At 34.8% G+C, this 25,234-nt stretch overlaps 3 protein-coding genes across 6 annotated transcripts; all 3 read right to left on the bottom strand.

Annotated features, from left to right (window-relative positions):
- Positions 1 to 963: 963 nt before the first annotated feature.
- LOC114726628 (gibberellin 20 oxidase 2-like) lies at positions 964 to 3,428 on the bottom strand. Its single transcript, XM_028913274.1, has 3 exons — positions 2,632 to 3,428; positions 2,116 to 2,437; positions 964 to 1,560 (listed from the first exon to the last, which is right to left on the bottom strand). The coding sequence occupies exons 1-3, from the start codon at positions 3,213 to 3,215 to the stop codon at positions 1,297 to 1,299; spliced, it is 1,170 nt and encodes a 389-aa protein (XP_028769107.1). The 5' UTR covers positions 3,216 to 3,428; the 3' UTR covers positions 964 to 1,296.
- Positions 3,429 to 10,130: 6,702 nt separating this feature from the next.
- Positions 10,131 to 15,597, bottom strand: LOC114726627 (polygalacturonate 4-alpha-galacturonosyltransferase). Of its 4 annotated transcripts, none has more exons than XM_028913270.1 (11): positions 15,472 to 15,597; positions 15,219 to 15,371; positions 13,241 to 13,275; positions 13,037 to 13,096; positions 12,808 to 12,933; positions 12,644 to 12,707; positions 12,517 to 12,563; positions 12,097 to 12,431; positions 11,655 to 12,012; positions 10,864 to 11,451; positions 10,131 to 10,758 (listed from the first exon to the last, which is right to left on the bottom strand). In XM_028913270.1, the coding sequence occupies exons 2-11, from the start codon at positions 15,349 to 15,351 to the stop codon at positions 10,477 to 10,479; spliced, it is 2,028 nt and encodes a 675-aa protein (XP_028769103.1). In that variant the 5' UTR covers positions 15,352 to 15,371; positions 15,472 to 15,597; the 3' UTR covers positions 10,131 to 10,476. The 4 variants fall into 4 exon arrangements, with proteins under 4 accessions (XP_028769103.1, XP_028769104.1, XP_028769105.1 ...); XM_028913271.1 differs by having other exon boundaries at positions 12,644 to 12,704; XM_028913272.1 differs by lacking the exon at positions 15,472 to 15,597 and adding an exon at positions 15,077 to 15,150 and having other exon boundaries at positions 15,219 to 15,268.
- Positions 15,598 to 16,836: 1,239 nt separating this feature from the next.
- On the bottom strand, positions 16,837 to 21,680 carry LOC114726594 (histone deacetylase complex subunit SAP18). Its single transcript, XM_028913212.1, has 6 exons — positions 21,525 to 21,680; positions 21,142 to 21,174; positions 19,414 to 19,524; positions 18,423 to 18,518; positions 17,786 to 17,857; positions 16,837 to 17,199 (listed from the first exon to the last, which is right to left on the bottom strand). The coding sequence occupies exons 1-6, from the start codon at positions 21,633 to 21,635 to the stop codon at positions 17,167 to 17,169; spliced, it is 456 nt and encodes a 151-aa protein (XP_028769045.1). The 5' UTR covers positions 21,636 to 21,680; the 3' UTR covers positions 16,837 to 17,166.
- Positions 21,681 to 25,234: the final 3,554 nt, after the last annotated feature.

Raw genomic sequence — 25,234 nt, 5'->3', positions numbered from 1 at the left:
TACAAATTATAGAGACTAACTTTTTAATGTTTATATAGCAGCGTAGAGATTGATCTAAAACTATTATAAAGCATGGGGACAATTTAAGAATATTAAATATGTTGTGGATCATCCATTGAACATATGGATATGGAGCATATATATATACATATATATCCAAAAAATTCAGAGGAGTAAGTAATTGAAAAAAAGGGAAAGAATATATATAACTTCTGACTTGGATTATGTTACAATATCAGTCACCAGAAATAAAAATGACAAACAAATAGCTTTTTAGCTGATTCCCCTAATGTCGCTTATTATTCATTTCGAAAATGTCACGTCGGAAGCGCGTGCAGTACTCAACATCGTGTATATGAATACAGAAATTGGCAAGTGATGACGCTGACATTATCTTTATATAATATTGATCTAAAATAAATCACAGTGCCATCAACATATATAATCCAATATATAGGCATTGTAATTTTAAGTTACGCTTGGTATATCATTAATGCGCACCAAAATTGTAATATAAAACATTAATTTATTATATTTTATCATTACTTATCCCAAATTATTTTATACCACTAAAACCCCACTCCTCCCACGTACTAATGCCTTATACTCCCTCTAACCTTTTTTTTTTTTTTAAAGGGCGATCAGCCATCTCAAATATATTAAATAATTTAGTTAAAATTGATTAACTGAATTGAAAATCTTAAATTGTAATTTTTTCCCCCAAAAATTACCCTCGTCCAATGAAATCATTAAATTGATGTACTTGTATCTTCATTCAGTCACTCCAGAAAAGGGCATTTTGAATTAAAAAAAAAATTAAAGATTCAGAGGGAGTACCCAAGACCAAAGTTATAGTATCAGATAAAGTTGTTGGCGGCGGGAAACTTGCCTTCAATTGTTGTAAGGAGAGCATTAATGTTTGGGATTTAGGCAAATAAGGAAATGAAGAGAATATCTTCGACGTTGAAAACCCTATATATGCATTATATTATACGTATCTAATTAACTACCAATAGGTCATGAGACAGCCATTCATGTTTTTTTCAGTAGTGACAAGAATGAGAAGAGTTCAGTGAATTCATGTACAGATGGAGCCCATGCAATCAAACACTCCCTTTATTCCCACAAATTGCACTTCATATCTATTCTGGGATTCTTTCAAACACTGACACAGGTAATTGCAGAGACAGAGGCCCACCCCTCTCTCTCTTTGGTTTTTCTGCTATCCCTTTTTCCCCCCCTCTTTGAGACCCAAGGAAGCAGCTCCTTTAACTTTATGTGATGTCAGCTTCTAAGTTAGATGTTTTTCTCTTGTAGCCACCTTGAGAAAGCATCAAGGGTTCCTGGGTCTGCCCTGTAATGTCTCTGTGTGAACTCCAAAAGTTTTGGCCACTTGAAGTCTGGATATACTCTTGGATTTTCGTCGCTGACCAGAAGCTCCGGAGGTCTCACTACTTTGTCCCATCTTGGACACAGAAAGAAAGCAAGCGATTTCCTCACACTTGTTTTGTTCACCACTGCTCTGTGCAAGCAACTCTTATATATGCCGTTTGATAGAGCCTGACATTGTCAAATAATAATCACAATTAATGTTACCTTAGTTTCTTTAGTTTATCACCATTTGATAAGTTGCTGCATGTCTACCAAAAACCAAAAAAGACAAACTTTCTGCAATCGGAAGACACTTTCCAGCTCCATTTGTACGTTATATTTTAATTTGTACAAGGGAAAGAAATATTTATATGTATTGGTGAACCTTTCCCATGAAATGAGTCGTATCATTATATCAATCTCTTTCCGGTTACGCAGCCGCCAGATGCATTGTCTAACTTTGAAATCTTTTTGATGCTAAATTAACAACGCTAATAATAATAATAATAGTAATAGTAATAGTAATCTGATAATAATAGAATATCCATGTGTTTAGTTCCGAGAATGATGTCACCGAGTGCTTGACATATCTTAGACACAAATGAAAGATCTTATTTGGAATGCGTCCAGATTTTGGAATTGAAATGTAGTTCTCGTTCATCGGATTAAACCCACAAACAGGTTTGAATGTCTAATAGTTTATTTAACGGGTTAGTCATCTGGTGTTTAGCAGGAGAAGCATACCATAAAGGTGTCGCCAATGTTGATGACGAAAGCATTAGGGTTAGGAGCAACTGAATGCCATGTTTGATTGGCAAGCACATGGAGACCTCCAACTTGATCTTGATGAAGAATGGTGAGCGAAGTGGGGTCGCAGTGGGGCCCAGTACCAAGAACAAGGTCAGGGTTCTGGCATGGCGGGTAGTAATTCAGTCTCATTATGGAATCGTTCTCTTTGAAGAAGTCTCTGAAGTGGTTGCACCCAACTCCCAGGCTCATTCCCAGAAGCTCCATTATTCCAAGCGACAAATTGCTCATGGCTTCACAGTATTCTTGATACAAATTCCTGAACCAAATAAATGTTAATTTCAAACACAACATTTCTTGTCAGAAGAAAGCTAATAATTATACATCAAGCTACCAAGAACATCAGTTGAATATTTGTGTAGATTTGGTTTATAAAATGATATGTGTTGAAGTAATAGAAGATGATGATGATGATTAAAAATTAAGAAGAATTACATCTTCAATGATTCTTACCCGAATTCCCTGAAATCTTCTCCCATAATGTCCACAAAATACTCTTCAACTGTTCTTTTCACGAACTGGTCATCGTCTGCGGCAGCGAAATACCTGAAAGACATTGTCTCTTTCCATGGAAGATTGGAGGAGAATCTTCCAGTGAAGCTACTGGCATAGCCAATATGCTCCCCGAGCTTCCTCTGAGCCTTCTGCTTCTCACACAGCTTCATGCCGAAGAACCTATCCATGAACTCATGGGCTTGGGCTATAAGCCCAGCATCAACCCCATGGTTAACCACAAGGAAGAATCCATGGCTCCTGCAAGCTTCTCTCACCAGAGAGCATGCCTTGGCCATGGCCACAGGGTCCCGAGAGAGAAAGCCCGTCAGGTCAATCGGAGGAACTTGGAGCTCTGGTGGGCTCAGGCATGGCTTCTCATGGTCAGGCCATATGAACTGAGAAGGTATTGGAGATACATACTTATTCAGAACAGAAGCATCAAAAACCAAAGATTCTGATAAACCTTCTTTATTCCTGCATTCTTTGTGGTCTGCAGGATTTGGAGGTGAAGGAAGAAGAAGCACTGGTGCAGGAGGAGGCATTGGTAGAATTTATTGAAACTCAGAAGAGTGCTGTGTTAGGATCAGTGAAGAAAAAAGGGAAGAGGAAGAGCTTGATTAATAAAGAAGGAAAATATTAATGGAGTTTGAAGAAAAGCCAAGAGAAGGCATCGGGGAAGTCGGGGAACACAAACGGGAATCTTAAGATAAAACTTGTTTGCTAGCTTATGCTCTCTCTCTATCTCTCTCTGTATGTGTGTATATAAAACTCTCACTATATGAATACATAGATATATGGATTAGTGCAGCATGTCCACTATATATAGCAATCAGGAGGCACTATTTCGTATCGTGCAAGTGGCAAGTTAATGCATTCCACAGATGAAGGAAGCTAACTTTCCCAATTATCAGTGGATTCTAGTTAATTTATATCATATTTCATTACAGTGTTTTGTGATCTTTGATTTGTCTAGAATTAGTACCTTTAAGGTCGGATTTTTTTTTTCAGTCAATAAAAATATTTCACTATTTGTATGAACCATGTAATGCTTTTGGTAAATTTTAAGTTTTAAAGTCTGTTTGGAATAGTTTATAAATAGTTTATCAATCGTAATTTAAAAAATACGAGGTAAATACGTGAGAAGAGTTTTGTCTCGACTTACATAAAACGTGCTTATAAGTGATTTTAATCGTGATAGCAAACAATGTCTAAATGTATATTTGCAAAGTGAAAATAAAAGGAAATGGAAAGTGTTCTGTGCAGGAAGTAGACTCACAGACTTCATCAATTTTAGACAAAATTACCGTAGAGAAAAATATTCTAAATATATTTAATTATAATTTATATTGTTCTTTTTGAAAAAAAAATGTACCAGAAATTACCTAAAATTTTTTATAAAAATATGTTTGAAAAATTAGAAGCAATTAAAAAATTAGCAGCATGTACGTTCAAGAGCCCAGAAAAAAAATAAAGGTGTATATAATATAACAGACAAATATTTATAATAAACACAAATGAAAAATAAGAAATCTCTCTTGATGTAACAAAATAATACTACCTCCGGTCCTAAATATAAGAGCTAGTTGACTAATTTGAAGAGATTAAGAAAATAAGTTAAGTTAGTTATTTGTAATAAATATGTATTGTCTTTTCTAAAATATCCTTACTAATCAAGTGTATTGATTAGAACTGTCATTATTTAAAAAAATACTTTAGGAAAAAAATACATAAATATGAGAGACAAAGTGGATTAGGGTCTTATATTTAGAATCAAAATAAAAGTCAAACGAAATGTTATATTAAGGACAAGAAGTGGTATAAGAAACCTTTGTTGAAAAAGAGCTTAACAGAAGACAAATCTTCCAGCAGATGTCCTACGAAGCCAAAACAGAAAAAATTATAAAAACAACACATGACGAGGTTGTAAGGAAGCATCTTGAAAAAGAAGTTACGATTTGGAATACAAACCATCAAACAAACAAGGTTATTCTGACGGCATATCCCAATATACAATACTCCTCTACTCCTTAATATAAGAGCTATTTAACTAATTTAATTAGATTAAGAAAGTTAGGTAATTTAGTTAATTATAAAAAAAATGACATGCTTTTTCCAAAACACTATAATTATCTTCCGTAATATCTTTCCTTCCTCTTCTACTTGATTATGGTTGAGGGAGTATCTATAGGGATAATTTAGAAAAAATTGATAAATATAAGAGATAGGTCTTATATTTAGAATTAAAATCAACTCAACAATTAGATCCTATATTAAGGACCGGAGGAGTACCACATTCAGTCCTCAATATAAAACCTAGTTGACTAATTTGGAGAGATTAAGTAAATTAGTTAAGTTAGTTATTTATAATAAATAGATGTTGTCTTTCTTAAAATACCCTGGCTAATAACGTATTTTAGTTAAATTAAAACTACCTTTGATAAAACATTTAATATATGTAACTACTATAAGAATTATTTTGAAAAAAATGCATACATATAAAAGATAAAATGGATTGAAGTTTTATATTTAAGACCAAATTAAAAGTTAAAATAACTCTTATATTAAAAATCGGAGGTAGCGTCTAAAAATTTATCCATGCTTCATTAGAATGACTAACCTAATATAATACCCGCCCAAGTCTAATATGTATATATATGCTGCATGCGTGGAGCTAGCACTGAGAATGAGTAATTATGTATCAGCTTGGCAATTGAAAAACTAGACACTGTTTTCATTGAGATTAGATATATTAAAAGAATTTGAACTCTAAACCTCCATTCACGTCTCATCCTTACTTAATACCACCTTTTCACATTCTAAATTTTTTTATATCCTTATTTACAATTGAAAAAATAACCCAAAAAAGACTAAAAATTACTAAATTCCAAATTAGATTTGGTGATAACACTTTATTTAGTTTTGACAATACTGAATTTGCAGTGATAGCAAATTTTTATTGAAATTCTTTATTTAACATTTAGTAATTTTCAACTTCTTTTTTTTTTGTCATCTTTTCTTTACAATTTATAATTTACATGCATTGCACCGCGTTTTGCTGCTAACGATCCTATCCACCACTGGTTACATGACATAATGGTTATGCCTCCTTAATGCCACCAAAAAAAAAAAAAAAAAACCAAAGAAAAGGACCTCCAGTAAGGAGGTCAGGGGAGAGGCAGCTTTGGCATCAAGGAGAGACAACCATTGTGTCATAAAGAAGATCCCACAGTGATGGGTGGAGCCACTAGGAGTGAAGATGTTTTGTAATGTATGTGGAGACTGTTTGTTAAAACAGTTTTCATAAATAACCAATTCTTTTAATATTTATAAAAGTTAGTTATGTAGTTACTACGAGAAGCGACACCACAAAGGACAATGAGAAGCAACTAGGGTGAAGCAGATGCTTGGGATGTTCTCAAAACTCATTATTGGGCCAATTCACTGAATTAATCTTGCAAATTGGCAATTTGTTATTGCAGATTTAATGGAACCAGAATCTTTCACTCCAAACTGCAAAGCTTCCAAGAAAACTATAAATAATATTCATTTGAATTTTAATATATTACTCTATATATATATATATATATATATATACTCCTCCGGTCCTTAATATAGGACCCAATTGTTGAGTTGGTTTTGGTCCTAAATATAAGATCCATTTCTCATATTTATCAGTTTTTTTCAAATTACCCCTATGGATACTTCCTCAACCATAATTAAGTAGAAAAGGAAGAGGGGGTATTAAAAAAAGATGATTATGGTATTTTAGAAAAAACGTGTCACATTTCTTATAATTAACTAACTTACCTAACTTTCTTAATCTAATCAAATTAGTTAAATGTGTCTTATATTAAGAACCGGAGGAGTATTAGACAATTTAACACCCGCCCACTCTCCCATGGGATGAGAGGAAGTTCGAGGTGCCAAGTGATTTAGAAACTCTTGGGAGTTACTATATATTATTAGAAAATGAAATAAAAAAGAGATTTAGTAAACTGGATATCTTAAATTCCTCGAATATCTTGACTAACTTATGCAACCGAAAATGATTAAAAAAAAGAAGATTAGATTTAATTAAAAGAACAGAGAGCTAGAGAGAAGCAGGAATGAGAGAGAGGGATGAAGATGTAAGAAAAGGAAGGGAACATATCAGCAGGAAGAAGATTGCAGTTCATAGCATTTGCAGCCAAAACCTCACTCACTCTTTCTTTTTAAAGTTGTTTTGTATTCTTCATCACCACATGCTGCCCCACCCCCCCTCCCTCCTATCCCCACGTGCGGCTGATTTTTTTCCCACAAAAATTAATTTCTAATTTATTTCTTGAGCTTGACTTATTTCAAATACATACATAAAATAATAAAGGCTTAAAGCGCAAATTTATTTAGGAAGTTTTTGTTTATGAGCCTTAGGCATTAACTTTTTTAGTGCAAATTTACTCCGAAAGTATAACAATTATTTAATATTTTAAAATTTAAAATATGCTAAAAGTTTACTTTATTATGACACCCTTGACTCATTTAATAAGAAACGCCAGCGTGACATTAAAATAATTTACTTATAAAATTTTTAATCATCTCCCCTTGCCGATTGGGTAATTAAAAAATCATAGTTCTTCTTTTCTGAACTAAAAATCAGTAGTAAAAAAAAACAGCTATATATGGTGTAAATTTTTTTACTATATATTAAAATTAAATATTAAAAATGATGTAAAATTAAAATTAAGATTTAGCTTAATTATATTTTTGTCTTCAGCTGTACAAAGTGAAAGAAAAAAGTTCAGGATCTTTATCGAAAATCCTGCTTTTCATTATTTGTCTTCCATTCATTGGTTCTTTCCAATACTTTCTTCAGACAGAATCTTTTTTGTTTATTATTTTATCAAAAAATATGAAAGGGTTATCAGTTTTATGTGGCGTGGCCTTCCTCATCTTCTCATTTCTGGAGGTATGCCAATCGACACAAAAATAATTTAGAATCTAACTTTTAGAAAAGCATATAAAAGTTTGATTTATATATAAAGCATAATGAGAATGTCTAATCTCTTTATATCCTTTTAAACATTTTAAACTGTACATCTTGCGGAACAATTTAATTCAAATTTTATCATTCAAATCTTATATTTTTCATTTTCAAAAAATATGCAAGAATTCAATTCACAATATCTTGATGAAGTATCACAATATATAAACATTTATGTAAGCACTCATTTAAGTTATAATATGCCTTGCTCTAAGCTGTTGCCTAAGCCTTTTTCTCTTGACAAAAAAAAAAAAAACTAATTACATGTGCTTATAGATAATCTGAAAAGGAAGGAATTTAAGCGTAATCTAGAAAACTAATGGCAAGTGCATCGATGGACTCCTTTCACATTAAAATCTGAAAAGCAATATAAAATAAACTTCCACTTCATTAGGAATCAACTTATCAGTTAGATACATGCATTTCTTTAGCACGAATACGTTTAAAATTGTGCAGATTGGTTTATAATTAAAAAGGCTTTGTAAAGTCAAAGTTTGACCATTCCAACTTATTACCTCGCAAATTAGCCCTCACTAATTGCAATATTCGGCATAATACCAGATGATACCCCAGGAATTGTTTCTGATCAAATTTTACTTTTATTTTGGACCTAAAGAAATTTAGTTTTTCTTCGTAATTTTACTTTTATTCGAACAAACAAATGATCTTTTCTATGTGCCCGGTTGAATTTGCCAATTGAATTTCAAAATTCGATCCACAATATAACTCTCAAAATGTACTCTGAAATGAAAATCCTAATTTTGTCCCCTGACCCCCAATTCGGCAGGTAATGTTTTTTGGTAAAAGAGTGTATGATTGAGAATATGCGTAACATGATGAATTACTAAACCAAGAAAATAGATGTTATAATTATCATAGGCATAATATTTAATAGGAAAGTTATGGGGTGGGACATAATTTAAAGAGTGTGCACTTTTGGGTAGGACTGAAGTGCTTCAAATTCAATGCATAAGTTAAAGCATAATCTGCTTGTTATTCGGCCTAAAGAGGATTTGTCAACTTCACTTGTGAGATTGAAAGATTCTTTCATTAATTACTATTCTCCTTAAAATGTCTTTGCTTGAGTTTCATATATCATACTTCAATTATTTAATACTCTTCTGGTCTTATTTATAAGTCACTCCTAACATGTTTTACATAGACCAAGAAAAATCTTGAACTTCATTAAGTCTCATTTAAAATTCAATAATTTTTCAACTTTATCCTTATTTAATATATATTATATTTTATGTAAATTAAGTCAATATAATAATAAATGAGGGTAAAAATGTACATCCATATAACAAATTTCTCGTAGTGCCCTATAAATAGGACTAATAAAATGTCTTCTCTCTTTGTCTATAAATAGGACTAAAGAAATAATATGTATGCGCTTTCACGAAAAATGAAATTACCTAAATTATATATATTTTTTTTTTTACGAACATTACCTAAATTATATCACATCAAGGTTTACTCAGAAACGTATTTAGTGCAGTTTGTGAATTTTCAGCCTAACGTTATTGAGAGAGAGAGATATATATATATATATATATATATTACTTTTGTTGCGTCACACACCATCGGCTATGATGAAATTTTCGTGATGAATCCTCACAACTTAAAATTTGTCCCACACTGTTAACTAGGCGATTTTTGTATGATGATGATTCAAGCTTTCACAGTCTAAATCTTCGTAACGAATTAGCAATGAAGCATTTTGTGACTGATTGTTTAGTCTCTTAAATTTGAGTTTATTATCTTTTTGCAGCTACGGGAATGAATATTCTTTTGATAAATCGTGATCGTTTGTTATGTCCATATAGGCATCGTTTCCGAGAACTCGTTGCGACGCCGCTACCTAGTCGTTGCGTTTCATGGCAGATAAATATGCAAATTTGATTTGGCCAAAAAAAAAGAAATACAAAAATATGATAATGCAATTTGAGAGTGGCAAGGCATTGAGAGGTTAGGTAAAACCCATAAGCGTGATGATGTCATTAGAGTTTTTGCAACCGAGGGCTCATGCCAAAATCACAATCCAATATGAGAACGATGACTCTCATCATGTCAAGTGAAGTCCCAATTGCTGCTGTCAGCAGTGGGTATTTTTAGGAGCAAAAGGTGATCCTTTTTTTTTAATAAAGGATTTTATGATATTTGATATCAATTTATTTGAAATCAAATTGCGTCAAGTCTCAAATCGTAGGGGATTTTTCAGTATGAACTCAGAAAAATCCTCCCTTCCCCCTCATTCCCCTCAAACCAAGCAGAGCTAACGTCCAGCGCATCACACGAATGTAAATTTTATTTTTAAAAAAAATAAAAAGAAAAAAAAGCAACCAGCCTTGCTGTACCATACATGACGTCAGAACAATCAGAAGGGATAACGCGTATGCACCGTGCATAGTTCGATTAAAATAAAAACGAGTGCTAGTTTTCAAAGAACGCAGAAATTTTATACTATTTGATTTAATGCTCAATCCTGTCATAGTTCCAGAGTATGATACAATGATAAGTTTTTATAGGCAACAAGGTACCCCCTATTCATGTACCTTGTTTTGAATGGGTGAGGCTGGTGTAAACAAATCAAATGAATTGCAAACAAAAATCAATGTGGCAGAGAGAGAAAATGATGTTGGTGTAAAACAACGTAAAGACTAGCCCTATCCCTTCTAAGACACTTGATCACGGACACGGCACTGAAGCGAACAACGGGAAGGAAGAGAGGAGGGCTGAAAAAAGGCTAGCTTTCCTCTGGGCGTAACTTTGAATCGCAGTTGTTACCTTCGTTCGCTGAACTTACAGTTCCGAAGATAGAGATGGTCGTATTTGACATACTTGGTCCAGTAAGACCGATATTTTGCCATGGAAATGTCTAGCCATGGTTTCATATTTCCATTGTAGTGTATAACTGCTGCATTCTGTATCTCTTTCCGATCCACACTTGGATTATATCCCAGACCAAGCACATGCCACGATTTATTTAGCGGGTGAGTCAGCCCATAAAATGTGATTAGCCCCGGAGGTAATGTCCCCAGCTTCCAAAGAGTCCTGCCTTCATTCTGGAACACGAGACACAAGTATTGGTCAGGAAAAGATCATTTCCGTGCAATCTGTATTAATCATTATGCGAGCGAAAACAAACAACGCTGTGTTGAAATGCTCACCATGTTCTGCCATTTGTGATAAATACCAGTAATATCCTTTTTCTTCCACACTTTCAGATCAAAAAAGTTCATGCCGTATGCCCAACCACATGCATTTGGATCAAAATTTCTCGCAATGTGCGGATTTGAAAAGTTAAGATACTTGTCAAACCGGTGAAAGCTCTCACCACAGGTTTCAACTGCACCATTTACTTTCCCATGAAGATCCACGGACCACAATCCAGTCAAATCCTTCTGGACAACAATGTCATCATCAAGAAACAGGATCCTATCCAATTTTGGATATACTTCGGGAAGGTAGAATCTCAGATGGTTGAGCATTGATAGATACTTCGGGTTCCTGTATTTCAGATTAGAAGCACCAGATGAAAGCGTTGTTGGATGGCCAGCCTTGAAATAAAACTCTTTCATTGTTGCTGATTCAAGTTGCCGCAAGACTGGGCAGTAGGATGAGTTCAGCCACTTAAATTCATCCACATTTTCAACATGGATTGTAGCTTTTCCAGGAGGATTCAACAGAAACCACATGTTCATGGCTCCAAAATTTAGTTTATCAGTGACAAGGTGAAAGACATGCTTTGAAGGATCCTGCAATGTAAAAGATTCCTTGAGAACATAAAACATGAAGAAAATGAAGAAAGAAATGACACGATTCATTAAATCACAGATCCAAAGCGAATCAAGGAGGCCAATCGTCCAGGCACAACAGTATTAATAATCTAGCAAAACAGAATCCAGACATAAAAGACATATTTGCACATGCTTGTATAACAAAAGGCAATCTGAGTCACCTTGGCATTCATTACAGTTGAGTTGACAACAACAGATGCTGCCAAGACATTGTCTGAGAATAAAGCATAATGATAAAGATCAGGATTCTCCAAATTCTCACTCCTAGGGAACTTTCTCTTCTCAGGAGGAAGGAGGTAGTAATCGATGGTCAACCGCATAGATAAGCAGTGAATGGCATTTGGAATGGTCTTGGCAGCCGTTTGACTGAGGAATGCACTCTGTTTTTTCAAGCCCCTAACTTTCTCATCAGCTGTTTGTAGCATGGCCCTCAATTTCCCAGTTACCAGCTTGCAGTCATACAATTGCTCCTTTGCTTTTGACAAAACATGGCCCATACCCTTGATTTTCTCATGTGCACTAGAAATGAATTAGACAATCAATAACACATGCAGAGATATGAGCTTCAAAGAAAATTACACAGCCAAAAGTATATCATCCAACCTGTGAGGTAGCTCAGCATCAGATGTTGCCTCACCTAAACTCCGCTGACTCTCTTTTAGCTGAAACTGCAGTTCTTGGTAGATTACAAGCTTGTTCTTCATCTTAGCAATACTTGAGTATACCATAGCCATGATCATTTGGTCCCGCATCAACCGTACTGTAGTGTCAGCATTTTCATTCTCATTTTCTTTCCTCCACAGGTTATATTTACCCAGAACTGCTGAGTCAACTGATTTGGAGTGCTCAATAGCAGCATTTTCAAGTTTCACAATAGCTTCGTGATCATTTTTAACCAAATCTGCAGCACGCTTTTCACGCCTTTTCTCTATCAATTGCTGCAGAAAATTAATAAAGAAAGTCAAACAAATTCCTTTCCATTCTATTAAAGGTGAAAATAGAAAAGTTTCTGGAGATGCTCACCCTTCGAGCTACCTGCGCAGGGTTATCATTCCACTGAGCATAATCATCTGCACTAATAAAACATTGGATGAGATAGCAGATCAAACTCCTACACTATCATATTAGATGATACACCATTTGATACCACCTGAAGATTTTGCTGCCTCAGCCTTTGGTATTTCCTGTCTAGCATGTGGTATTTCTTGGCCCCGCTATTTTCAATGCAAGGAAAATAGAACAAAGCAGAAAGCAATCAATCATACAAGTATGGCTACATGCACAGCACTCAAAAAAGCCAACACCTTTGCTTACCTTAGATGTAACATTTGAAATCATTGCCCCAACAACTCTCCATGAAGCAGAAAAATTGTTTTTTCTGAAATTGTCGAGGCTCAAAGGCCCCATATCATCTACGCTGCCCATAATAGCATCAAGAACCTAAAATGTAAAATAAACCAAAAGGCTGGGAGGTAAAAATTTACCATAAAGAATGAAATTGCAGTTATGGATCAAGAGTGCATTATCATCATCCTGCATTTACCTCTTTTGAGAAAAGCGATTTGAGGTCCTGCAATGTCTGCCATTCTTTCAATTTGACAACCTGCAGGAATTAAACACTAACTTTATGGTGAACAGTACAAATCATGTCCATAGTTGCATATCCAATAAGATTATACAACAACAACAAAATCCTTCTCCCATTAAGTGGGGATATCCAATAAGATTATAATTGCATTAAACAGACCTGCTTGCTTGGAAGAGCTGAAATATCTTCTTGATCTGCATAAAGCATATCATGTAATTAGGTTGACTTGAACATTTAAAATAATTACATATAATGACATATCCAGGTTAGTGTCTATGGAAACATGTTATCCTTTTTTAAAACTCACATATGACACTTAATTTTACATTTGTTCACAGCAGTTGTGTTTGCGCATAGGAAACAAGAAGATATTCAAACAGAATTACACTTGCCATTGGAAGATAATGCACCACTTTGGTTTTCAAGATTTTACAGTCTCTGACAGCAGAGATTGAGTATTCACTAGCCCAATCAAGTGTTTGCCCTGCTACTTTCTAGAGGCATGAAACTTCTGTCCTATTTCACTACATTGATTTACAACCATAAATGTTCCATTAACAGATGCAGTGCTTTGATTTGTTAGTACAGCACAGAGATGCAGCAACCTTTGAGTAATCTGCAATAAAAGTATGGGGAATGGTTGGGTCCATCAAAATTTTAAATGAATGACTAACAGTTTAAAGTTTTGTAGTATGGTCCATATCATTTCTCTTTTTTAAAATTTGATCCCATCATTACTGAACCATCGCATAACCATTACCATATTCTAACCTAGAAAAAAGTGAGCATATTTGGGATGCTATATTGGCACTTATAGATACAAACAGGATGCATGTTCAACTCATGTTTTTTTCCCCTCACTTTCCTTCAAATATCACACAGCTAACACCTGACATCTGCCTCATTTCCTAGTTCATTCACTCCCCCCATTTAACTAAGTCATTAATTCTGCTTGGCCAACAGGAAAATTCCAACAAATCAAGTATCAATAATATTTGCAGGTTTTAATTTTAAATATTTAATTATCCAGATAATTACATCCCGGTAGTTTTCAAAACGAAAGGCAGTGCATTTACATATATGGCTAGATCCGCTTACAACCATAAAAACATAAAAGTGAGAACACCATGTCTATGTCTTCACACAAGGAAGAGAGGGAAAATGACAGAAAGAAGGAGAAATTAAGAAGGAGGAGGATTGCAGTTCAATCAATGTTGCAGAGAGAAGAAAAAATATCTACTCTTTATCAGTCTAACAATGGATTCAAACAAAGGGAGACAGAGCGCCTAAAAATGTAGTTATAGCATAACTGGCGTAGACAATGTGACCATAATCAAATATCATGGCAATCAGACATACATAAAATTTAATCCTATTAGTATCCCATCCCAAGAGTAAGTAAGAGCGACTGCAACTCAAAGATGAGTCCGTTAACCTATAACTATTTCTACAAAAGACTACTAAGCTAAGCTTATTATTAACTTCACAATAACCTAATAGATTGAAGTTCGATATTGTAATACGCGTACACCCCGTCAGGTACTTCTACATTTTCTCATTATCCACTCTATATTTGCTCAGAAAGAACCCAATTTAACTTTCAGCAAAATATAACAGACCCGAAAGAAATCAATTAGGGTCCTTTACAGACAAGCATGGAAGGCGCAATGAAACAAACACTTTATATCATTTACGAAATGATTATAGTATATAAATACAAAATTCAAAAACAATAACAAGAGAATCAGCGCTCATCATTAACATGAGAATTATCCAGTTCCCCCTCTTCACTTTCACATTTCAGATATGTCATACCCAAATCAGTCAATAACGCTTTCTACTTGCATTGTCTTCTCACTCTCGTGTCTGTGGTTCGAAAACAAGTAATACCAAGGAAGGTATCTGAACTCCGTCTCCTTTTTTTTTTTTTTCAAAAACTCCGTCTCCTTCAAGAATACACTTTCACATCAAACCAAATACAAAAGAAATGCTAACCAAAAACAAATCAGAAACACTTCTAAATCAATACCACCCAACACCATTGTTATGCGGAGATCTGCAAGTTAAAACTAGGGACGAAATGCCTTAAATGAAAATCTAGAGTTTGGAAAAGAACTAATGAAGCAGGAGAACGAACCCGAAGTCTGAAGCCCTCGGGCTAAGAAGAAAATCAAGGGCGCCAGAAAGCAGATTAGAATGAAAGCCACGACAGAAAAACGAGATCCACTGGCCCTATTCCTGCCGCCGGCCAGCCCTCGCATGAGCGCCATTGCAGATCAGGATTGAAAACCTTGAAGACAGAACAAAGTGAAAAGAACAGAAAGTGAGAAGCAAGATGATAGAGGTAGAGAACAAGAGTAAGCAAAAGAGTAGGAGTGAGACAGATTTACAGGAAAAATCGGGAAGGCGCGAATGAGAAGTGAGGCGGGGCTTATGGTGGGAATGCTAGTCGAAATCCATCAAAAGAGAGAGAAGTAGAAAAGAGGAGTGAGATTGAGACGCAATGTGAAAAAGAGCAGGAGTGAGAATTGAGATAGATCTGGTTGCTGTGTTTGGGATTTGGTATCCTTTTTTTTTTTTTTTCCTTTTCCCCCACTTCCCTTCTCTTTCCCTTCCCCTTGCTGTTCTTTCTTTCGCTTTCGTTCTACACCTTCGAATTTTTCCTATTTTCTTCCATCTACCTATAAATGAAGTAAGTGGGTCCATGCGCTTATAAAACCAATATAGTAGTATTAGTAATGTGGCCAAAAGAATATATTAGCAATTTTTATGATTAATAATTGATAAGTTAACAAATGAGAAAGTGATAAATTATAGACAGCCTCAGTCTCATCATTTATACTATCTCCGATCCTAAATATAAGAATTAGTTAACTAATTTAAATAGATTAAGAAAATATGTTAAGTTAGTTATTTATAATAAATAAGTGTTATTTTTTCTAAAATATTCTTGTCAATCAAATTTATTGCCTACAACTAACATTATTAGAAGGACTATTTTTAAAAAAATAAATAAATATGAGAAACAAAATATATTGAGATAATATATTTAAGATCAAAATAAAAGTCAAGCGAGATCTTATATAAAAGACAGGAAATAATATATATAATACTAAACAAAATCTTACAATTAAAACCGGAACATTAAAAAGATCACTATTTTATCATTTAGAAGGAGGGTTGAATTTTCATATTCCATTAAACTAACCGAACATATAATCATCTATGCATAATTCATGGATATCAAGTTTGTTCGCCAAAAAATTAATGGATATATAAGTTTGTAGTTTTTGCACAAACTTCAATTTTAAAATTTGTCAAAAAAATAAAATTAAGACTAAGTAAAATTAGGTATGTTACCATGCGCTGCACACAATTTAAGCAATATATAACACTTTCAATAATTATAGTACAGTTTAATAAGAACATAAATTTTATAATTAATATTGATATTATTAACATCAATTATATTAATTGATGGTATTAGTTAAATTTAATTTAACGTCCTTGCAATCCCAAAAATTTGCCGGTCCTTCGTTGAAAGTCGATCTCGAACATGAGAAAATTTAAATCCAAATTATCAAGATATATTGTAGAAAACTTTAGGGCAGGATACATTTCTAAAACCGAAAGCAGATCCACACAAGCCTCACATTTTCGATATATTTGTGTCTTTTCAAAAGTTTAGACCCCAGAATTCTTAGCGCTGGTAAAAAAAAAAAAAAAAAGACCCCGGAATTATTAGCGACGTAATAAAAGAGGCCCGCATAGCTGCTTGGACTTGCCAGGGCCAACAAATGAATTTAAGTCATTTGAGTAAATAAACACACAAATCAACTTTAAAAAATGACGGAACTACTTGTTAATTGGACATATTTGTTAATTGTTCACTGGCGACAGTTTACGGCGGGATCGTCCAATCGAGTGGGAGATGCAGTGGCAGCAAACTAGAATTTTCAGTCCAAGTGACTTTGATCACTACATAGTCCACAAGAATGTACACATAGGAGAACACTCTTTAAATTCGAAAATAGCCTAATTGGTGATACAAGACCTTCCCAAGGGACCATCCCCGACACATTCAATTATAGAATTGCCACATCCAAGTAATCGCCAATCTGCATGTATACACCAAACTCAGTAACAGGCCTCGTAAATCATAATTATCACTACTATAAACCCTCAAAAGCAATAAATATCAATTTATCACAAAATAAAACATTCAAGCATACAAAAATCCATTGGACTCGCATAACAGACTGATATGAATTATCATCTTTTTCACTGTTGGGGTGGGAGTCATTTACTCCTCACTTCTTACTCGCATACATATGCTCACAACAAATATTGTAAGTATGTTAATATTATTTTGTCCGAGACTTCGTTAAAAATAATCGAGGAAATCACGCAAGCTTTCTTTGAATTTTACAAAAGTTACATATGCCTCCTCTTTATTTTCAAAAATGTACATTATCTCCCTCGAAACAAAAAAAAGGCTCAACGCTTTAGCTTAATTTTAAACACTACTCAGTTAACCATGTGCCTGTTTGGGATAGCAGTGGAAATCTCTATAAGCACGTTTCACATAAGCTAAGGCAAAACTTTTTTACATACTTGCCTCGTATTCCGTAAATTATTATTAAAAAGCTACTTATAAGCTGTTCCAATATCATCACAAGTACCAAGAAAAAACATATTGGTTACCTCAAAACCAAGTTCAGCTAAAGCCTTGCCATCATCTAATCGTCCATTTCCATATGATAAAGTTTTGCCCACCTAAATGAAGTCAGAGTAAGAGAATAAGAAACAGACTAAAAATCCTGGCAGTGAGATATACAGTAGGCATACATCCCACTAAGATGTCAACATTAAATCAATTGCATTTTCACAGGCAAAAGAATGAGATATGAGATATTCAACACAAAACGTATACTTAATTTCAAGAACAATTTTAAGAGGATAAAATAACAGGCGAGAAAAAAGGGGATGCTTTTGTTATCATTTTTTTGGTCTTCAATAAAATACTCCTCCGGTTCTAAATATAAGACCTACTTTGTGATGTAAACATTACAAAATGAGTCTTATATTTAGGACCGGAAGAGCAAGAAGAAAGCACAGAGTAAAAGAAAGTACATTTGTGAAAATCGGCAGCAATATTTACAAACTTTAGCTGATGGGATATAAAATAAAGTCAAAATCATGATCGCAAAGAACTCACTAGCGAACATCAAAATATTCAGGTGTGAAGCTATAGGATATGCATAGAAGGACATGACTCTAAAGTAATGTGGTACGCAATATGCAAAAGACACACAAGCTCACAAACACAAAGAGGACTTGCCTCTTTAACCAAGAAGCGGCCATGCTTATCAGGATAAACAAATGCGAAGGAAAGCTTTGCATTTCTTCTCCTTGCAGCCGGAGCCACTTCTTTGACCTGCACAAAATGGGTAGTCAAGTCAACCACAAGAAAGAACGTTATGAACAAATGAAACACAGCACCATTTCCAGAGGGACCTCATCAAAAATAGAGATGACTGCATTTTCAGACAGCGGAGAGCATCAATTCAGATAAATAAATTACTTCAATGAATCGGGTCTTTGCAAAAGCATAGTATTCTGTTATAGTGATTGCTAAACCAACAAAACCTGAGGTCTAAATTCTGGTACAAAGATATCCTCTAATTGAAATCTGACCAAATGCTACCCACCCATGTATCCTGTACATAATTTGTTGCAACACTGTCTTTTCATATCACCTCTACCCTAGTGCCTAGTGTTGCTTTAAAGTTAAGAGCTCAAGCCAATCAAATGGGCCCATGTATCACAAGCTTAAAATCTAAGTGGCATCATAATTTAAAGAAAAGGATCCACAGCAATGAAATTTGTTGCACCAGTTAAAATTAAGATGGTGGGCTAATTTTCAAGCTCAGTATAACATCATTAAGATCAGCTGGATAGAAATTTAGGTATTGGAGAAACCATGAGATTTTCCCAGTACATCCCAAAAGGCACTGCCCATTCAATATTTCACTGGATGTAAAATTTGAGAAAAGACAATATCTTACTAGAACACACAGGCCAACCTTCTCCTATTTCAATGTGGTTGGCTTTAAATTTTATTTACCACGCTATCCTTCCTACCATACTTAAAAGAACACTAAATGTGAACCATTTTATGATGAGGCTTTTCCCTCAACAATACTTCTTTTACAAACAGAAGCCTTAAATATAAGTCCCCTCAAAAAACACACACATGCCTGCTCATAATTCCAAATGAAAATATAACGGAAAGATGGGGACAGAAGAGAACAAGAAGAATTTCTTCATACAAGATCAGTTAACTCCCTAAGAGTTGCATCCTTCCATGTATAAATTTGAACCTCATCCTTCGGCTCCTTGCCTCTCACTGCGAATTCCTCATTGGTATGATGACCTCCAGTCTGCAGAATGTAAAGAGTACAGAACAGCATAGATTACTATCTCAGAGGGCAATCATTTCATTTCCTGCAAGTTGCAGTGAAACTATGGAAGTACATTAAAAGATCAGGATATGTCAGAGTGGATGTGGGCATACATTTGATTATGTGCATCAACATATATGAAAAGATTACAGAACAAAGGCAATATGAGATGCAGTGGATGAGACCCTTGCTCTGGAAAATATGCTCCAGGCATCATGTGAAAGAAATAAAATCCCAGAATGAATTGAGTGAACAAATGATGAGAATTTATGAAGCACAAAACAGCCAATTGATGCAAAGCGTTTTCCACACTATGGCATCATGTTAATAATAGGTTGTAAATACTGCAACAAGAAAACTACAACATTCATCAAACCTACTCGACAACGATATTCACCAATTCACAAATAGGAAATAATAAACTGTGTCCCCCAGAACCATTCCCCTACAGAAAAGAATGAAGAGCTTTTCAATTTAAGTCATTCACAATGAGCATTCGAAGGTGGCGTACAAAATACATGATTAAGATTAAGCACCTGTTTGTTCAAATTTAAAGGAAAAGTGACTTTCGATCAGTTCAACAGGAGTTGTTGAAAGAACAATAAATCTATTTTTAGCTTTTCTTGATAAGCTATTCCAAATAGCTTACCAAAATGAGCTTCTTTCAACATAGCCCTCATGTATTTAGCTTGAATTCTCCCAACAACTCCCTCATACTCCCAACAACCTTCTCATGCTTAACCTAACTAAAATCATTTTTTTATAATCTTAAACAAACTAGCCCTAAGTAGAATGGAATAGCAATATCCTCCATTAAGCAGTTTAAAATGCACGGTGGGATACTTATTATCCAACTGACCAACTTCAATGGCTAGCTTGAGGGGGGGGTCTTTTACCCTACTTTGTTCTCGTAGGCAGTATGAGATGCCTAAATCCTACTGCAAATAGTATAGGATGCTTCATAGCGTACTTAAGTTAATTGGTTCTACCACCTCAATAGCTAACCTTTTACCACCCATTAGGGTGTCCATTAATTGATATACGGGGGGATGATTAGAACTTCAAAAAGGGGAAAAGGCCACTTGCAAAGGGTTCTAAATAGTGATGGGTTCTTAATAGCTGACTAAAATGCTAAATTGGGCTGTTGTAGAGTGTGGCGGCCGTGATGCTCTCTCTCCAACGGGCCAACTGAATGCTTTATGGCACACCTAAGCGTATTGTTTCTCCCATCTCAAAATCTAATTTTAGGATGAGGGGTTAGAACTAGTCCTGAACAAAATCCAGAGACCCTTGATGGAATTTAACGATTGCTCTCTTTTGAGATGCAGGCACCATATGTCCATGGCAATGAAGGTGCAAAGCCTCGAATAACGTCTTTTTTTCTCTTGACAAACACCTCAATTGTAAGAAAACCATATTCTCAATCGTCAGCGGAGAATTATCTGACAAATAGAAGTGACCTTTGAGGACAGAAAACAAAATCCCATAAATCAAATTCACGAATAATTATGACACCCAAAATAGTACAAAAAAACTGGAAACTTGAAATAGATGATCATTAAACATGTAAGGTGGAGATACTGGAGAATGGCGTACCTTAGTGAACACTCGCAGTAGTAGCGGACACGTCTGGAATGAACAAACCCCGGGAAAACAAAAAACAAAACAACAATAATTAATATCATATAAAACAAAGAGAAGAATCAGACAGCCCGAAAAAGAACATAGGGTAGAATCATCCTTACTAATGAGCCAAAGCCACACCTAAGACTATTGGAGCTACAAGAACATTTCAGTACAGCGAAACGCACAATGGATAGGTCGAATGCAAGAAAATAGCTAAGTTTAAAAAGGGAGGCAAGAAATGAAACAGAAAACACCCATCAAGAAGAGAAAGCTATTAAGGACTGAGACCCCTAGGTCAATGAACGGTGGAAGTAAAAAACTGGGTCCGACGGGAAGATTAATAAAGAGGGAACCTTTTCGCGATCAACTGGTTCGAAGCGTGGGCGAGGGGGAGGAGGCGGAGGAGGGCCTCTTGCAGGCGGGGGCATTGGTCGGCCTCCTTGCCTCTTGGGTGCGTCACTCATCTTCTCCCTCGCTTTTTCTGGATTCCGCTTCGCTAGGAAGGGGTGGGAACGTTTCCTACTGAATATCTTTGCCTGGTCTGGGTCTGGGTCTGGGCTTTCCCTCTACAGCCCTCTAGCCCACAATTGACCCGACATTTTTGTCATCAATCCGGATCCCCGGCTTCCCTGTATATCAAGGACTAAACAGTCTTTTTATGACAAGGGTCGAACAAAATTTACGAGTCCGATAAACTTGAGTACAATCGTAAGAAAGACGTGTTTATATTTAGTCAAAAATATTTGTACTGGGGAAAAAAAACAGTCTTTCAATGAAATTACCTATTAATTTGAAAAATTATCAAAATTTAAAATGTCGGAATAATATTTAAAGTATTTGGACCCTTACGTTACCCATATGACAATTCACAAAAGATACTAGCATCTAATTGAATGGAGTTCACATCTTCTTATTAATTTTGTAATGTTTTATCATCCGAACTCTATCAGATACGCTTGACCAGATCTTATTACACACACACACACACACAATCACTTTGAAATAGAGATGATTTGAGTGGGGTATACTTAATTTAATTGTATAAAAGATGTGCGGTATCCATTTTCCCATGAGCCAAAAAGAACAATATTATCTATTTTTCTTTTGTTATTTTTTTACCAAGCACTCCTTTTCTGTTTCCCGTTTATGATTTGTTCATATATAACTCGATCACAAGGAGCAGGTATTTGTTATTAAATGTTAACGGATTAACCAATAACTGCTATTTTTAATTTTTTGGTGAAATAAGTTTTTTTTAGGGGCAATGGGCCTGGCCTCAGTTACTTTTTTTTTTTTTTAAATACTTCACACAGTCGAGCCGTGGCCTTTGTCGAATAAAAAATGGGGGAAAATGAAAATGACATCTATTGTAGTTTACGTATTTTTTTTTTTTTGGTAAGGTACTAGTTGGAGCCTATTTTGATTCGTTTGAAATATGCTTCTTGCTTATTAGAATGCTAATGGCCTCCTATAATCAAGGATGAAGAAGCATGGATGGAGTAATAAACTTATTCCATTCACACAAAAAACTGAAAAACGCAATGAAGATACTATAAGACAATTTTAATTTAAAAAAGTTCATCGTATATTTGTTCCAATATCAAAATTATTAAAGACGAATGTGTCCTACTCGGCACATGAGGTTGCAGTCAGCAACAACGCAGAGTCGCGTCTGACTTCTGTTGATGTGTATGTAATGTAATGCCTGTTTAATGTTGACATGTGATGTGAAATTTTGAGTGAGTTCAACGCAGACGAGCAGCCAATTATTTTTTTTACTTTATTTAAAAAAGCTGATAGTGTGTTTAAAAAAATGGATGAAAATATGTTTGACCTTCCTTACTAACAAAAATCATGAATAACAACTTAGTTACTGTTTGTTATGAGGAAAATGGAGGGGGGAGGGAAGAAAAATTGTAATGAGCTCAATTTAAAAAATTAAAGAAGTCGGGTTAAAAGCTTTTAATTAACTTTTATTACTCTTATATATTACTTCTTTTCTCTCTTTATCAAAATTCTTAAAACCCCATTTCTCTGAGTTTTTAAATAGAGTTTCTTAAAATTCTCCTTCCGCTCCCCTCCCTCCCATTTTTCTTATGCCAAACAGACCTTTAAATAACAATGCACCGCATTCAATATATATGTGTTAAGGAGAAGGCTCTGAAATATTTCAATGATGGAATAGAAATTTATTTTTTTCTAGGTTAAATTTGTTGAAATGTACCCCTTATCATACAAAGGGTCAAGAGGGGGGAGATGAAATGAATTTTCCTTGAGAGGAGTTCTCATCATCTCTCCCTTTTTCCCCTCATAAAATAAATAAATAAATAATGTCAAAATCTTGTAGGAATGGTCCGTAATGATAAACTATTATCTCTGATTCTTAATATAACAGTTAATTTGATTTTTAATTTGGCTCTAAATATAATATCCCAATTCGTTTTGTCTCTTATATTTATTTATTTATTTTAAAGTAATTTCTGTAATAATTACACATGTTAAATATTTAATTAAATGGTAGTTTTAGCTAATACATGACTAGTAAAGGTATTTTGAAACAGATAACATCTAATTATTACAAATAACTAATTTAACAAACTTTCTTAATCTATTCAAATTAATCAATTAGTTCTTATATTAAAGATTGAAGGTAGTTCATTAAAGTAGAATATTTTTTATTTTTTTCAATTCAATGATAAAAATGTGATGAAAAGAAAAAAGGAGAGGAGAGAGATCAAAAGCGGATGATAATTTGATGGTACTGCGTGCTCGGCGTTCCCACCTCACAGAAAGGGAGAGGGGTGGGGGCCACAGCCAAAAATGGGAAACAAGCGAATAAATGTGCCCTAATAATAGGCATTAAAGATTTCCCAAAACAGAAAGCCCTAACCACTACACTATTCCTTCATCATCTCTAAAGCAGGATGGGAGGCCAGTGGTCATAACCCGGAGGATGTGTTTAGGGTAGGGCCTAGGTGGGCCCCACCCCCATATCTTTAATAAGTCGCTCTTTTGCCCATTTTCAATGTTCTCTAATGTCTGTTCCTTTTCCTAATTATAACCCTCTTGCGGTAAATCCATCCCCTGTGCCTGGGGCGCTCATCTAAGCCTTTGTTTCGGGAATTTATTTATTGCTCTCTTATGCGTAAAACGAGAAACATTATGTCTTTCGTCGAGACTTTACACAGTAATTCTCCCATAAATGTTAAAAATGAATAAAAGCTAAGCAAGTGGGCAGTGAACTTGAATGTTAAAAGAGAATTAAAATAAGAATACAAAAGAGAGAGAGTTGTGAGAGGGGAGCGGAGGACTACTGAAGAGGGGATGGTGATAGGGACGCGTGAGGAGAGGAGCACAGGTGCGCATAATTGGAGAAACCATGAAGAAGAAGATAAAGCGATGTGTGCGAGCGATGCTTTTTTAACAGAGCAGGCATCAAACCCACACATGCTAGCTAATACTAACATTTTGCATTTACTCACCCAACAATCTCATCCCAATAAGAGCATTTAAAGAGTATTTGGATAGAAACCAAACCATAGTTTCAAAAGTACTTTTACGGTTTACGAAATAAATATATGGAGGAGTTTGTCTCGTTTTACGAAAAAGTGCTTCTGAAAAGCACTTTTGAGGGTTGCCAAACACCCCTTGATCTGGAATCTTGACTTGTATGTGTGAGCATGCAATTCTCCAACCAGCCACCCAGGCTCACTCCTTCACCATACATATTTGATAATCTCACAAGGTAGGCCATCCATCCTCATCAATTTCTCCTCATTTAGCATTTCAATCATTCATATTAAGTCTTCATCTGTATCCTCCTTCCAATCTTAAGCGCATCTAGGAGGATCGGAGAGTTCATGTTCCTCCTACATATAATATTTTTAATTTATTTTGTCTTCCAAATTATTCATGCTAATTAAATAGGTTTTCAAGTAGGGATAATTTTGATACTAATGATTAGGGAGGGTATTTTAATAAAATCAGAACAATAAATTACTAGCCTAACTAATTTTATTAATATTTATAAATTAATTATATTTGGAGGGAGTCCATAGTTATA

The sequence above is a fragment of the Neltuma alba genome, unplaced genomic scaffold, assembly GCF_004799145.2.
Source record: "Neltuma alba isolate B1F8T4 unplaced genomic scaffold, ASM479914v2 tig00012396_pilon, whole genome shotgun sequence".
Classification (NCBI taxonomy): Eukaryota; Viridiplantae; Streptophyta; class Magnoliopsida; order Fabales; family Fabaceae; genus Neltuma; species Neltuma alba.
This window is presented reverse-complemented; position numbering and strand designations above follow the sequence as displayed.

Bases quoted from the DNA above. Each gene is read 5' to 3' on its own strand.
- LOC114726594 (XM_028913212.1), bottom strand. From the start codon at position 21,635: ATGAGTGACGCACCCAAGAGGCAAGGAGGCCGACCAATGCCCCCGCCT. The intron at 21,175-21,524 runs GTTCCCTCTTTA...TGTTCATTCCAG, and splicing joins AACCAGTTGATCGCGAAAAG to ACGTGTCCGCTACTACTGCG. The intron at 18,519-19,413 runs GTATGAAGAAAT...CATTTTGTGCAG, and splicing joins TTAGGGAGTTAACTGATCTT to GTCAAAGAAGTGGCTCCGGC.
- LOC114726628 (XM_028913274.1), bottom strand. From the start codon at position 3,215: ATGCCTCCTCCTGCACCAGTGCTTCTTCTTCCTTCACCTCCAAATCCT. The intron at 2,438-2,631 runs GTAAGAATCATT...TATTTGGTTCAG, and splicing joins GAAGATTTCAGGGAATTCGG to GAATTTGTATCAAGAATACT. The intron at 1,561-2,115 runs GTATGCTTCTCC...TGACAATGTCAG, and splicing joins ACATTGGCGACACCTTTATG to GCTCTATCAAACGGCATATA.
- LOC114726627 (XM_028913270.1), bottom strand. From the start codon at position 15,351: ATGGCGCTCATGCGAGGGCTGGCCGGCGGCAGGAATAGGGCCAGTGGA. The intron at 13,276-15,218 runs GTTCGTTCTCCT...TGCTTTATGCAG, and splicing joins CCGAGGGCTTCAGACTTCGG to ATCAAGAAGATATTTCAGCT. The intron at 12,432-12,516 runs GTGAGCATCTCC...AATTTTCTGCAG, and splicing joins CTGCGCAGGTAGCTCGAAGG to CAATTGATAGAGAAAAGGCG.